The sequence below is a fragment of the Onychostoma macrolepis genome, chromosome 18 (assembly GCF_012432095.1).
Source record: "Onychostoma macrolepis isolate SWU-2019 chromosome 18, ASM1243209v1, whole genome shotgun sequence".
NCBI lineage: Eukaryota > Metazoa > Chordata > Actinopteri > Cypriniformes > Cyprinidae > Onychostoma > Onychostoma macrolepis.
The window spans coordinates 29,710,971-29,726,717 of NC_081172.1; the positions used below are offsets into that span (position 1 = coordinate 29,710,971).

General features: G+C 39.8%; 1 protein-coding gene across 2 annotated transcripts in view; it reads left to right on the top strand.

Moving 5' to 3' along the window:
- Nucleotides 1–15,747, top strand: part of abcc5 (ATP-binding cassette, sub-family C (CFTR/MRP), member 5) — a 42,464-nt gene that overhangs the window by 9,935 nt on the left and 16,782 nt on the right. For both annotated transcript variants that reach the window (XM_058751394.1, XM_058751395.1), the window contains exons 3-12: nucleotides 4,617–4,765; nucleotides 6,267–6,422; nucleotides 6,731–6,875; nucleotides 10,281–10,514; nucleotides 10,725–10,898; nucleotides 10,974–11,121; nucleotides 13,151–13,299; nucleotides 13,391–13,498; nucleotides 15,109–15,462; nucleotides 15,548–15,619. In XM_058751394.1, the coding sequence (XP_058607377.1) occupies nucleotides 4,617–4,765; nucleotides 6,267–6,422; nucleotides 6,731–6,875; nucleotides 10,281–10,514; nucleotides 10,725–10,898; nucleotides 10,974–11,121; nucleotides 13,151–13,299; nucleotides 13,391–13,498; nucleotides 15,109–15,462; nucleotides 15,548–15,619 (1,689 nt within the window). The remainder of the gene's footprint in view (nucleotides 1–4,616; nucleotides 4,766–6,266; nucleotides 6,423–6,730; nucleotides 6,876–10,280; nucleotides 10,515–10,724; nucleotides 10,899–10,973; nucleotides 11,122–13,150; nucleotides 13,300–13,390; nucleotides 13,499–15,108; nucleotides 15,463–15,547; nucleotides 15,620–15,747) is intronic.

Consider the following 15,747-nt stretch of genomic DNA (forward strand, 5'->3'; position numbering starts at 1 on the left):
TGCAGTTTCTGCAAAGATGAAATTTGTTGATACTGATTTCATTTGTTTAGCAACAGCCTAAATGTATTATTATTATAATTGAATGAAATGTAAGAATTTGACTCAAAAGATGATGCACACTTTTAGAAAAAATGGCTTTGTAAAGGTAAAAATGCCCATAAAAGGTAAAAATCAATTTAAACTTATTGGAAAAGTGATCATTTCTATCACTGCTGTGAACTGACCACCACACAGAATATGAAGAATATCAAAAACTTTAGGAGTCAGCTGTCCACGGTGGTCCTTAAGATATCAGCACAATAACACACTCCGCAAAATATCGTCTAATTGACCTATCGTTAAGCCCCTCCCCTCAACACAGACTAGCCAATGGCAGTCGAGTATCAGTTGCACGGTTAGGTTTCAGCGCCATAGAGAAACATTGGAAGATCCGAAGCTCGCATCGGTTTTACAGGGTTTATGCTTCAAAAATGGAAAAACGATGTGTCTGGGGTACTTGTAACACAGATTCCAGGTATCCTGAGAGGATTGGCAATATAATTTATTTTATTACATTTCCTCAATCCAAACAAAACCGAGCAAAATGTTCCTCAGTATTCACCCCAATGCAAAAGAAGACAAAAACGTTCATTTTCTGGTTGTCATACACTCATTAAGTTACAATTTTCATCTTCTCAAGCAGAACATTAATGTTATCTTGTACTTCAGCAAGGTATCTCTGGCTAAACCTAGCTAACGGTAAAGTTAGTTAGAGGCCATGCTAACGTACAAACTTAAATAGCGGACTGTTCTCGTGTCTTGTACAGTGTTGGTCAAAACGAAGGTCTACATTTCAGTGCCTCTCTATATTAAACTGGTTAAATGTACATTAATTTAATCATACCCTGCGATACATGAACAGTGTTGATCCTGCATGTTGTCATCCGCGATTGTGAGGACCGACCGTAATATGAGACTTCTCCCGCTCGCATTGTGATCTGTAAACCCTCCTTCGAGTTACCCACCGTATTTATTTTAAAATATTTTATAAATCCCTCCATGGAATATTTAATTCCCATTTGGTGGCCTACTGTGTCCAAAATTGTGCAAAAACATTGTGGGACAAGGTTTTCACACTGTAGCTGTCATTGAAAGACAGTGAGCAACTCCGTTTGTTTATAACAATAACACAGAATAATATATGCACAATATCAGATTTGGATCGGTCTCGTCTGACCGATACCCAATCCGGCAGAAAATGCCACTGTCTAATTTTCAAATAGACGTTATCTTTATTAACAACCCGCATATTTGAAGTCTAAACGAGTACACTCTTGCTTACAGTCATTGACAAAACAGTAGTATTTCTAAAATAGTGGGCGTCCACCATGAGACGCCCTGCAGAAATACTGCAAGCGGAGTGATACAAACAGTGAAACGGTTGGAGTTCTGTTATCACTAGACTATTGCACTGCTGGTTGGCTCTCAGCCAATCAGAAATGCAATATATACATACACACACAGTTCTTTCTGGTCCTTGAATCCAACTCAAAACACAGAAGTGACTTAACAATAGAAGTCTGGCAACAAAAAAAAAAGAACATGTACTAGCCAATGGCAATTCTATTGCCAAGGTGTGCGTAGAGGGTTGTTCATGTGCATTAACTAATGTTAACTAATTGTAAATGTACCATATCAAGGGCCCGAGCACCAATGGAGCAGGGACCCTCTTGGAATTGCTCAGTTTATTCCTTTTATTTCTCATGATGGGAGATAGTAGATGAGCAGCTGACTTCAGTGGAGTGTAGTTTGTTAGATAGCATCACTAGCGGTGTTTGAAGATGCCCACCCTGCCTCTTAACTGAGAGGCTATAAAGTACATGTTGTTCCCTTTAGTGAGCTAATCCGGCTGGCTTTTTCTGCCTCCCTGGGTTTTAAAACATTTTGGAGTCTGCCTTTGCTTACACACACATATACGCAGACACACGCTCTGACTGCTCGCAGCACTCAGCCTGGATGTCAGCAGAATACGCCACAGCGCTCGTCACCCAGGGCAACGGCCCATATAATCGGCTGTTGTCTCAGCTGGCTGCGGGCAGCGCAAACTTTATTGTTGTCTGGCCTGTTATAAAATATTTAGTTTGTTAGAGTGGTCTTTGGCACATGTCGCAGTGTATTTTCCACACTTCAGTTTGGGGACCAATTCTCACTATTAACTAACTATTAACTACAAATTTTAACTCTATTAACTCCAAATTTTCTGCTTATTAATTGTCAGTAAGGTAGTTGTTAAGTTTAGGTATGGGGTAGGATCAAGGGATGTAAAATATGGTCATTCAGAATAAGGCATTAATATGTATTTCATAACATAACATGTCTTTATTTCAGACTGGTGGAAAGAAAACATCCAAAATACATATTGAAGTGTTTATTTTATTACACTTATGTTTTTGCTTCTGTGGATTTCAATGACAATGCCTTTATCTTTTAAGGCCGTTTTCTCAAAATTAGTTTTTTTACACTTCAGTAGCCCTTACATACGCTAAACTTTACAGTTTTATTCCTATAATTTGAAGGTTTTTACCGAGGGGTTTGTTCATATATCATTCGCCTGATTTATATTAGGGGTTTACTGAGGGTTTTGTTTTTATATCATTTGCCTGATTTTGATTTTATTCCTAAAAGTATGGTTCTAATGAATTTTTCTAGCTGTTGACATTTCGTTTCTGATTTATGGAATGATGATAAAGAGATGCCAAAAAAAAAAAATCAGCATTTTAAAGTGCCCATATTATCCCATTTCGAATATTGCCTTTCCTGCAGTGTGTAATGTAGCTGTATGTGACCGTAAACAATTTGCATAGTTGTAAAGCCAAAGGTGCATGATAAATACAGTTATTGTCTCCCAAAAGAAAGAAATGACTCTGAACAGCCTGAACGAGTCGTTAGTACTTCTGTGATGGCTACACATCACTATGTAACACATTTGCATAATGCCTGCATATGTTCTACGTTGGCTGTTTGCAAACACTATAGCTTATTCATGTCGAGAAGACGCTCTATCCTATGCTGTGAAAGTAAACTCTTTATTTTCACTTCTGAAAGATGTGGCTGCATCAGTAGTTTTTATTTTTATTTTTGGACCAGCTGGCTCCAATGAATCACAACATGAAAGTATGATAAATAATAAATGTTTATATTTTTTGAGCATTCAAAATCCAAAACTATGGCAATGGCGTATTGTTTCCGACACGCATTGTACATGGTAGACCAATCACAACATACTGACCAATCAGAGCTGAGTAGGCTTACGGAAAGGAGGGGTTTAGAGAGAATGAATTTTCGAATGCTTCGAACGAATCATTTGAGAATCTGTGCAAATGACATTAAATGCATATTTTGAGAAAACAAGTGTTTTTTGCCCTTGAATGCATGTAAACCTATTGTAGGAGACTCCCACAACAATATTAGAAACCTTAAAAATGGCATAATAAGGACACTTTAAAAACCTGTAACTCTGTGTCAACAAAATTAAATAATAATTTTGAACCTATATCCAGTGTTCAGATTGTTGTATGCAAATGAGTGCATATTTAATTAGATAATGCCTCATTTCCATAATTAAACAACTTTTCAGAAAACTTGTAATACAAAACAATCGCACTGTGATTAATTAACTCAGGAATGTGTGGTGATATCCGTTACATTTTTACAATGTCTACATTAAACCAGATACCTGTCAACACACTAGCGTTTTCAAATGTTTTCCAGAAATTTCACAGTTTTCACTTTACTGCATCTGCGTAAAACCTCATAAAAGCTCACTGAGATGATACAGATGGAACAGACATAAAGTTCTCACACTGTTCCTCAACTGCCCTCATGTTTTGCTGCAGGACAGCACTTGCGAGTGTTGCAAATGTTCTGTCATCTTTGAAGGACTGCGATATGAAGAGTGTACAAAGTACCGTAGTTTTAGCAACAGTGTGAAACTGAATACCACATAACAGGCACAATACCGGGATAAACATGGATAACTGTCGGTACAATGTGCGTCATTGTTTTTATAGTTCACACTACAATGTAAAAACTGTTTTCAAATGTATCCACCTCGGAAAGCTTTGTTTTTAGTAAAAACAATGCAGGCTTAGTGTGAACGAAGAGAAAAAGATTCATTTTCAAACGAAAATGTATTAGTGTGGCGTGGACAAGGCCTCACCTGTAGCGTCTTGCCTTAAACGGTCTTCTAAACTTTTGCCTGTTATTTGTTAAGCCAAGACACATGACTTAAACATGTGTGCGTAATTTACAATTATGGGCTTCATCAGCTGTCTGTGTTTAAGGCACGCGCAGCACAAGACTTGATGTTCCCTCGGTGGTTTTTCCCCAAGGCATTATTAGGCAGTATAGGTTTGCACGGTTTTAAGAGTCTGACTGGTTTCCTTCCTCTGTGTTTTTTTTTTTTTTTTCGCTGATGATATTTGTCCTTGCCCAATACATGCTGACGAACATGTCTTCTTTCATTTCCTGTCAACATTTTTTTGCATAGTCACATGTTTCCATTAAAAAGTGCTGATATGCCATGCTCAAAAACAAACCTGGCAGCTGAACACCTGATCTGCTGATGTTTCTTCCAGGATGCTTTTGAAACGGCAGCAAGAGCTGAGGGTGGCCTCTCATTGGATGGTGGCAATGCCGCTGACGCAAAAGAGTTGGAGGACGAAGTCGGGAGAAGCAAATACCACCACAGTGTCTGTGTACTCAAGCCCATCCGCTCCACCAGCAAGTATGTACTAAAGTTACTGGTCAGTGCGCCTTTCATTTCAGTAAGCAAATCGTGATGGGTAACACTGTGTCCATTTTCAGATGTCTACATGCTTTTGAAGGTCATTCTCTCAAATGTCAATGGCTCAGTAGACCTGAGATGCCAGTAGAAGCATTTTCTGAAACAATTGTTGACAAACTGAACTATTTGAATAGATAACGGTGTCAGCTGATGAGTGTTTATTAATAACAGCCTTAAAGGAACGGTTCACTCAAAATGATCTAAATGATTTGCAATGCTTTGTCGCGTCCAGTGTAGATAGGCTACTATGTGAAACATGGCAAATGTGAAGTAAAGAAAAGTGGACACGGAAAATACATAACTCAAATGTGAATGGACTGAACAGTTTTGAGTGAGTGACTGATATCATCTTTGTTATGGATGTTGGTTCGCAGTGAGTTCACAGTTTTAACGTAAGTTTGCTTGAATTTATTTTCAAGATCTGAGGTGAAATATCTATTGTTGCTTTCACTATGGCTATAAACCTCACTCAAAATAATATAAAAACTCGCTTTAGACACGTTTAACATTGAATAAAGCACATAATCATTACCTGAGATTATCACTGTCATATTTTGTATGTTGTTCCTGCTGCGACGTCGCATATAATAAAAAACTGTTGCGGGTGGTTAGGACAAAAATTAAATGGAAAAGATACTTTTTATTGTGTCGCGTCACGTCTGGTCGGGACACACGGTGTTACACTTTGATCCCCCCCACAAAAAAATCTAAGTATAAATATATTAATGCTGACAGATAATAATTGAATCTGCAATTAGGGAAAGTGGAGAGAAGAGATCCAGTCTGGAGATGAGCAGTTGATTTGAATGGCAGACATGCAGATCCATATTTTTTGTTTGTTCATTTGTTTTTAATATTCATCAGGCAAAGTTCTTCTGTATCTAAATGCAAAAATGTTCATAATTGTTTGAATAAAACAGACTACTTGGGGGGGAAAAATCTGAATATTTATCTCGTGACCATCTTGTGACTATTTTAACAAAAGCAACAATAATATAATAATTGTAATAAGAATTATACATATGTATGTAGGTCAGTGGCCCTTGGCTTGGTATTGTTGGCAGAATTCGGCCCTCGGCGAAGACTAATTGAGGAACCCTGGACTAGACTTAAATATAGATTCTTGGGATTTAATGAGTCAATTCAAATTGAGAAATCACTTGTCAACCCAGCCCAAGTACAAACATCTTTGTTGAATTTTAACAAAAGCCACATTTCGGTAAAATTCCAACCCTATTAAAATGTCGCAGTGCAGTGATTAAGCTCAAATGACACAGTTTTACGAGACATACACTGTGTCCCTGAGAAAGGCACACGGGACTCAGGCTGGGTGGCCCCAATAAAATAAACCAAATTGCACTGAATTAAAATACTGCAGCTTAGAGACTAATCCACATCTCTTGTCTCTTTTCCTGTCCTGTTTTTTACTCTGTCATCACAGGTATCAGCATCCAGTCGACAATGCTGGCCTCTTCTCCTTTATGACATTTAACTGGTTGACCTCACTGGTGTTGTTGGCCCATAAGAAGGGTCAGCTGTTTCTGGAGGATATATGGGCCGTGTCGCAGTTTGAGAGTTGTGAGGTCAATCGCCGCCGGTCAGTACTGATATATGACTTCTTATCACAGATCAAGCACTCATCCAACTAAAATATATGTAATTCAGGCCTGGCAGATGCAAATTTCTCATACAAAACTATGGTGATACCAAATGGTGTCAAATGGTACCAATACTATACTGAATGATTGATGAACCATGGTAGTTTCATAGTACTCTAAAGTACTTTAAAGCATACCGTGGCACTTGCATGGCTCATGTCCAAATCAAGTGGGGCTACAGTGGAACTTCTTGGACCTGATGTAATTGGTAGATGCATTGCATGTTAACAAAACATCATTTCCACAGGCTGGCCGGGCTGTGGGAGGAAGAAATCAGGTCACGAGGGGACGGGGCGTCTCTTCGTCGTGTGGTCTGGCATTTTTGCCGCACACGTCTGCTGCTGTCCATCCTCTGCCTTATGGTTACTCAACTCGCAGGCTTCAGTGGCCCAGTAAGTAACACCATCTCAGCTCTGTTGTGTCTTTCTGGTGTCTTTTCCCTCGATCTATCTCTCTCTCTCTCGCTCTTGCTCTCTCTGTGTATTATTAGCTTTATAGACCCACCTATCAAATCCTGCCCCCCTCAAATGCTCAGGTGAGTGTTCAGATGGGGAATGAACGGTGTGTTACATTGTCACTGGGCCTCAGACGTGATCTGCATTACCTCTGTGGTGTTTCCAGTGTGGCTCCCAAACCATTTTATCAATTCATTTAACCAGTAGTGCTATTTATAAAGTGCCTTAATGATGACTTGTGCCAACACCAAAAGAGTATTACATTTTGTCTGCTGCTTTTTGCCGAATAGTCCGACTCTGTTGTCAAAAATAGGGGGAACTTTATTAATTTAGATGTTATTGAAGTATGTCATATCTGCGCCACTAACAGCACCAAATCAAATCGCAAGCCATTTGGGCAAGTTGAGGTTAGGCAACTTTTTTCAGAAGTGTTGGTTCCAGAAATATATATATTTTTTCCATTAAATTTTCCCATAGGGATTTAAAAAAAAGTCTTTGTTAAAGCGTTATAAGCCACGAACCAAAACAACAAACCATGAGGTGAATCACAACATTGCAAACTTTTTAAGTGAGGCAAAACAATATTTGAAAATCATACAAAACTGTGTATTAGTGGGGGAAGGAACTACAATCCCATGAAGCATTGCAAAAAATAATAATAAATCAAACAGATATAACACAATTAATTTTATCTAAAGAAACAATATATTTTAAGTATATACAGTATATATACATCCACAAATATGTAAGTATTTTGACAGCATAGCTAGATCTTTTGTTGTGATTTGCTCGCTGCCACCCTCTGATTTTGCACAGCATTATGGGTAATGTAGTTTTTCCACTAGCAATCCCAATTTTAAACCGTATTCTCTCAAATTGAAATAATGCAAACTGATGGTTTCAACAAAAACATTTACCATCGATTAACAACCTTGTAGCTCACAGTAGGACTGTCCTTAAAGGTTTAGAAGTTACCGATAAATGAATGGAGTTATTACTTCCGCAACCTGTTTGGGGCGGGAATCGGTTCTGTTTGGTGCTGCCAGGTGTGTAGATATGACACACTTTACTTTAAAGCATGTCTGTCAGTTATGGCCAAATGTTATTAATCATAAACATCCTGTAGTTTTAATAGAGCTAAAGATAAATGACTCGAAACGTAGTCATCATTTTCAGTTCCAAGAGCTTCAGTTCCAAAAACAGAAACCAATTTATTACACCTGTCCAAAAAACTGCTGCTCTATGATTGTGCAAGTTTCTGTTTGTCTCTTGCTTTCCAGGTACCAGGTGTTTTATATCTGTGGTGTAGATAATAAGGAAAGTATTCTGTTCTTACGGTCCACTATGAAATGCTAGATTTGGGGTACAACTTAAGTTTAGGGGCATTGCATGTAGCACAAGCGTAGTCTAAAGAGAAGTCTCCTTAGATCAGGAGGATAGGCTAACATTTTCTTCAAGGAGAGCTTCTGTCACTGTCCCACCATGGGCGACACAGCAAGGCTCTGTCTCCTTCAACCGATTGGAGAAAATCGGGCTTATCAAAAGATTCTGTTTAATCATCAACTGCCTTTCTCTCCCTGTTGTCTATATTTAGCAACTCCCTGTAGAACATCTCCTTGAAGAGATACCTGTCCTTGCTCTGATGACTGAGATCGGGGGTGGTTTGTAAAGGAAGGTGGGTGTCGGGGGGAGGGTTCAGATTGGAGTTAGGGGTCAAGAGGTCGCTGGGTCCCCATGTGTGTGACATGTGACAGAGGCTATTCTTTAGACTCCACAGGGTGTCCGTTTAACCTGCGGGGAGAGCACACGGCAGGCAGAGCCGGTGAGGATTCCTGGGAGGTAAGGGCATGTTTCTTATGCAGGGCTGGATCAAGAGTTAATGCTGTTTGCTGCCCGTTTCTCTCTCTCTCTCTCTCTCTCTCTCTCTCTCTTGCCTTCTCTCTCTCGCTCCTTTCTGTTTCCCTTCTCTTATTTGATATCTGTAATTATTCACATCTCATGTGTATTGAAATGATCCAGCAAGAAATGTCTGAAAGGTTGGGCAACTGGTTGGCAAATGATTGTGCAATGTATGTCCGATGACGGATGTGGGCAAGATTTTATGCCGATGGACAATTGATTCAGACTTCTCCAGATAAAAACCGGCTCCTTTGCGAACGGAAAACGGACTTGCGGGCGTTTTATATTGCCGGGGTTTTGGACTGAAACGCTCTCAAGTTTTGAGAGATTCATGAGCGTACAGGTCGTTTTCAGACCCGCACCTCTTGTCCTCAATATGTTGCTGGATTTTTGACCAATTTCATGGACACCTTTTTGGGCAGCTGTGCGGTGTAAATGGGTCTGGTAAGATGTGCGTCATTCAGGGAGGGTGATCGCTGCCCCACTAACCTCGATTTAAAAATAAATGGGACAGCTTTTAAGTGATGACAACTCGCAAATGGACTCTGAAAGACCTTATTTTGTGCAACAATGTCTTTTGTTTCTTTTTTTTCCTCTCACAACAAAGTATTGATTTGCCTGATCCATGTTTTTTTTTCATGCAACGTCTTTGTACATTTCTTTTTTTTTCCACTATCTACTGATGTTTCAAATTTCAAGGTTAAATATTCAAGGTTTCCTTAATAAAATCTAGCAGCTGTGTTCAACCACATGGGTTTGCCCTTGTTCCCAGTTTATGTCTGCATATCCTTGACTGCGTATGTGCATGATCTTTGAGAACGGCGTGCGTGCGTGTGTGTGTGCGCGCGAATGTGTGTGCTTGGATGACTTTCTTAAACTGTCGGCTGTTAAAGTTTGCTGTGTTTTGTGCTTCCGCACACTCTGCTACTAATTTAATTGATATTAATTTTCAGGTGTTAAAACAAAAGTACGTCTCCATCCTGTACCCCAACCTGGTGTGACTGTAGGTAAAAAACAAAAGTCTTTGAATCCACAAACAAGGGGCATTATGTCCATGATTGTCACATTGCTTTGTCTCCCGCACAGATGGTACTGTCGGTACTGTTTCATTGTCTCTCTTGTTCTTTTCCGAAGGCTAGAGAAAAGGGCCGCATAAGGTAACGAACTATTAGAACACAGGCTGACATTATCTCTCAGTAGACGTTGCCGCTCCCTCACTGTCTCCAATGATTAGAAGCCGTGCATTTTATGATGAAGCCCCACACGTAGCATACAATGATCTGCATCCCTTTACCTGTCTCTGCCCAACGCTGTAATCAGATGTTTTATGATGAGGAAGGTCATGAAGTGTAAATGTCGCAGTGCTGGTGCACGGCTATGTTTGTATCCTCAGTCACGCCTGCTGTGTCCTGTCGCCCCCTTGCTCGTCCTCCCTCTCCGCAGGCGTTTGTGGTGAGGCGGTTGCTGGAGTACACTCAGATGAGCGAACCCGACCTGCCCTACGGCCTGCTGCTGGTGCTGGGCCTCTTGGCCACCGAGCTGATTCGCTCCTGGTCCCTCGCCCTCACCTGGGCGCTCAACTACCGCACCGGCACCCGTCTGCGTGGAGCCGTCCTGACCATGGCCTTCCACAAGATACTGCGTCTGCGCAGCCTTCGGGAGAAGAGCATGGGAGAGGTACGGTGTTGAGATTGGGCGGGTGAGGAGTTTTGAATTAATGAATTGGACATTTAGGAAGGTTAGGAGCAGATATCCTAGGGTGTTGAATGGTGAAGAGATGAAGAGTGAAGGAAAATATCTAAAGAAGGTGATGTCCGCATATATTTTATGGTAGTCTACGGTATATCTCGCGCATCTTGCCGACGTACATGTTGCTTTTCTCTTTAGCTGATCAATATGTGTTCGAATGACGGGCAGCGCATGTTTGAAGCCGCTGCCGTGGGCAGCCTGTTGGCTGGAGGCCCTCTGGTGGCCGTGCTGGGAATGGCGTACAACTTATCCATATTGGGGCCGACTTCTCTGCTGGGCTCTGCTGTATTCATCCTCTTCTACCCCACTATGGTGAGCTTTTCGTTCAGGCTTTGTGTTGCATTTTCAATGGGAGTTCCTGTTGTAACGGCAGTGTTTTTCCTGCAGATGTTCAGCTCCAGGCTGACGGCGTACTTCAGGAGGAAAGGAGTAGCCGTGACTGACCAGCGCGTTCAAAAGATGAATGAGATTTTGAACTACATCAAGTTTATTAAGATGTATGCCTGGGTTAAAGCCTTCTCTCAAGCTGTGCGAAGTAAGTTGTTTTTTTTTTTAGCATGTGTGTTTGGCTCAGTGTTATATATATATATATATATAAATATAAATATAAATATAAATATAATTTTTTTTTTTTTTTTTTTGTAGGATTAATGAACTAATGTAGTTTTATGTTAAGTTTAGAAATTTTGTTGTATGCATTTTCATTTTTATTTAATTTCTTTATTTTTTAAATGTGTGTGTGTGTGTGTGCGCTGCGCTTTTGTGACAAATCAGGACAAAGATTTGTATAATGACATGGGTATGACAGGTATTACAAGGAGAAGGTGACTTTTCAGGACATTGCCCCATGTCCCCACTTTTCAAAACGCTTATAAATCACACAGAATTGAGTGTATTGAAAATCTGAAATAGCAGAAAGTTTCCTGTAAGGAAAGGTTTAGGTGTAGGGTTGGTGTAGAACAATAGCACATACAGTTTATACAGTATAAAAACCATTACGCCTATGGGATGTCCCCACTTTTCACAAAAACGAACGTGTGTATATATATCTATCTATCCATCTATCTATATATATATATACATATTAGGGTTGTCACGATACCATAAAAATGTCTTACGATACTATGCCAGCTGAAGTATCACGATACCATGCAGCATTGTGTTAATTTAAAATTCAATTCTACAAAATAAATAAATAGATGTAAGTGAAAACAGACAATATTATTCTCTGAATACTTGATGTGAATGAATGACTGGCTATTGTTATCCATGAAATGATCTAAACAAAACTCATCTCAGCACTGCACAGAAGCTGCATGAAGTGACATTTAGATGTGGCATTTATACATAATTGCATAAATAATGTTATGAGATTAGTGTTTTAAATACTAAATTCTGAATATAGAAATATGTTGGAAAATAATGTAATATGCCTACTTTTAGATGGGAAACTTAAAAACGGCCAGCAGGTGGCAGAAGTTCGTGATTGAATCACTGAGTCATTCAAACGATTCTTTCAAAACGGCTGAATCCTTCAGGAGCGAATCAAATGACTGTTTTTATGAACGGCTCAGTGAATCAGTGATTCGCCCAAACCAACGCGGATTTGGATTCGAACACAAACGAAACAAAAACAGCACTCTTGCTCGTGTAGTTTTGCCAAACTGTCAGGAGCATTTTTTTGTTCTTGTATTTTGAAATTTCCGAGTTAGCAGCATGTATATTAAAACATAACATTATAAATGAATAAACAAAATATACATAATGATTGATAAGAACCAAGTGCAAAGCCGCTATGCTGATGAATGGATTTGCGTCGTGATCGCAAAGATGCTTCCAGAAACGGACTATTACACATGTTCTAGAAGTGGTCAAATTAATTAAACTGTGAGAATACTTTCTTGTAAGATATTATGATGTTGAATAAGTGATGCTTGAGCTGCTGTTTTTTTTAAATGACACAAGATGGTCTGAATCAGACCCTTTCTTCTGATAAACTGCAGCATGAACAACGACGTGCAAGTGCGACTTCTCATTGCAAACTGAACTGAAGCATCGAAACACTCAATACCATATAATGCGTATACACAGAGCACAGCAGAAAGACATTTGGCAATCAACTTGTAATGTTTCTGCTGGCATGCATGTTCAAATGAACGTTTTAAACAGTGTTCTTGCCGTGCATACAACATATCTTACGGTACCGTATGGACGATACTACCGTTTAAAAATGCAATGGCACCGCGGGTATTTTTAAGCTTTAGTATCGCGATACTACCGTAGTACCGGTGTATCGTGCAACCCTAATACATATACATGTATAGTATTTATAAAGATTTAGCTTTTAGCTTTGGTTCAGTTTTAGTTGTTTTAATACTACAGTTCAACTCAAACTAAATGAAAATGAGAAATGTTGTTTGGCGACTAGTTGAAATAATTTTTCTTAAATATTAAATTTTTATTTAAAGTAATGAAAATATTTTTTAAGGTTTTAGTTAATGATAGTAGTCTGCTGTGGTCTATTTCTATGCAAATGTTTTGGCTTATTGCGTTCCATCTAACAGGAATTAGAGAAGAGGAGCGTCAGATTCTTGAGCAAACCGGATATTTTCAGAGCATTACAGTCGGCGTGGCACCTATCGTTGTGGTGATTGCCAGTGTGGCCACATTCTCCACCCACATGTTGCTAGGTTATGACCTTACCGCTGCACAGGTAGGGTTACATTGCTTGTCTGGAGGTGTAGGCATTACCACAGTATTAATGTACTCATGCACTGACTCTTTACTTCATTTCTTTTTTCCAGGCATTCACTGTCGTCACTGTTTTCAATGCCATGACCTTTGCCTTAAAGGTCACCCCATTTTCTGTCAAATCTCTATCAGAGGCATCAGTCGCCATTGATAGGTTTAAGGTGAGCTTTCTCTCCTTCTTTCTCCAGATAGTTACTTCTACCTTTGTCAAGTCTGGCAGTGTGTATTTTGCATGCTGTTCCCATAGGGACCCTGTTCCTGTAAATGCAGGTATTGGAACAAGTGTTATCATTGAGGTGTGTTTGATATGGTCCAGATGCATGATCTTGGGGAACTGACTGAATAAGATGGGAATAGGGCTGTTCTTGGTGCCATATTGAAAAGCTCCAGTTGCCATCCAGCTTACTTCTATCCTTCACCTAATCCAGCAGATTAGATCTTCGTTTCTGACTCTAGTGGCAGATGAAAAAAAAATCACAAAAAGTCCTTTTACATGACTTGCATCACACTTCAATGAAATTGCACATCAAAAGTGTTGGAGATACCATCATAAAAGGGCAATTTTAGGAAGATGTTAGAATAAGAAAATGGAAGTGGACCTGACAAGGAGTAAAACATGGTAAAAGCAAGAGAAAAGAGTTGTATTTGTGCTTCGAACTGAAGAAAAGGCCTGCTGAGTGCTATGAGTGATACATCAGCATAAGACTTCTTAAACATGGGTTCACATCTCAGGTTGCTCAGCTTCATACACAGGGGCACCATAACGGGGGGAAGATTAGGACGATTCCAAGTGTCCGGTGAGGGAGAGGGGGCCCGGGACACATTTTTTCCAAGGCCCGGAAACCCTGTTCATACATCCGGACCAGACTCTCTTCCATCTTGTTTTGATTTTTGTGCCAGCATCACACATGTAACTGTAGAGTGCTGCATAAAAGATGACTTTATACTTTTCTCCTATAAATCCTTAAAAAAAAACAATAGGATTTTTCCATTGGCTTTCAAATTGTTTCATAAAATAAGCTGACCAACAGAAGTTTTATGATTCTTAAATGTTCTGTTCAACATGATAACCTTAATGATAATGATAATTTTGAATCCTAAATACAATCGCCAGGAGTAAAAGCTAAACGTAGTTTAAAAACGAACTACGCCACAGATGCATGACTTCAGTGGCAGCATCAATGACTTCTAGTCTTTATTTAAAAATAGTTTCCCTGAAAGTTTAAGAATAGTTTGCAAGAGTGTGATTGCAAACACAATGAGGCTGTGAAAGCAACTAGCGAGTAGATGAGTTTAGCTTTTATGACGTTTGATGCCCCAGACAACCTCTGTAGTCATATTTATCCACTTTTAGCAGCTGCTTTTTTTATGACGAGTAAAAGCTTTGCAAAAATCACAAATTAGTATGTTTAGTATAAATTAGCATAACCCTAACTGAAGTATGTTGTAGAATCACATGTAAAAATAACTTGTGCTTGTTAAACACAGACCTCATTTCAGGCATTTAAGCAAAAACCCCATTGCCTTTAAGACAATAGAACCAGAAGTGCTAAAATGCTCACTCGTCTCCAGGATTTGGCTTACAAAAATACATTATTTCTGCAGCACTCTTAAGTCATGCATAAAATGAACATGCAGACATCCTAAGACAGATGAAATAATATAATGGCTAGAAAAAAGGCAAACGGCGTCTGTGTGCTCTGTAAATGAAATGATTGTTCTGTGAGACGAGTTCCTTTAATCGGTTTTCTGTTTCTTCATTTTCCTCCAGAGTTTGTTACTGATGGCCGAGGTCAAGATGATCCGTGAGCTGCCGGGGAATCCTTCAGTTGCAATAGAGATGACCGGTGCCAGTTTGGCTTGGGAGACGGGCGGTCACAGCGCCCAGCCTTCGCCCCGCGGTACACCCTACGTAGGCCTCGGCATGAGAGGCTGTCGCAAGAAGCGCCAGCAGCGTGACGAACCAAAACATCACGGGATGCTGGAAGAGGAAACGCATGGCCAGCTGTTAAATGATGTGTCTGTAGACGTGGCATCCAGTCCTGAAGATCAAACCCTTCAAGTGCCGACCATCAGCCAACGGCTGCAGAGAACTCTTCACTGCATCGATCTCTCCATACAAAAGGTCTTCGCCTTTCTCAATGCTAATTTGGTAATGGTAGAGATAACAAAGAATAATCTTGCTAATAATTTCATGTTTGAATCTTCAGGGGAAGCTGGTCGGTGTCTGTGGCAGCGTGGGAAGTGGCAAAACATCTCTCATCTCTGCCATTCTTGGCCAGGTGAGCGATTGTCTGATTTGAAGCATGAAACAGAGCACCTGTTCTTTGTCTATGCTGAAGGCTACATCAATTAGATGTGTTTGTCTGAAATGCTCTTATCTGTTTTAACGCCTGTTCTGTGTGTATCC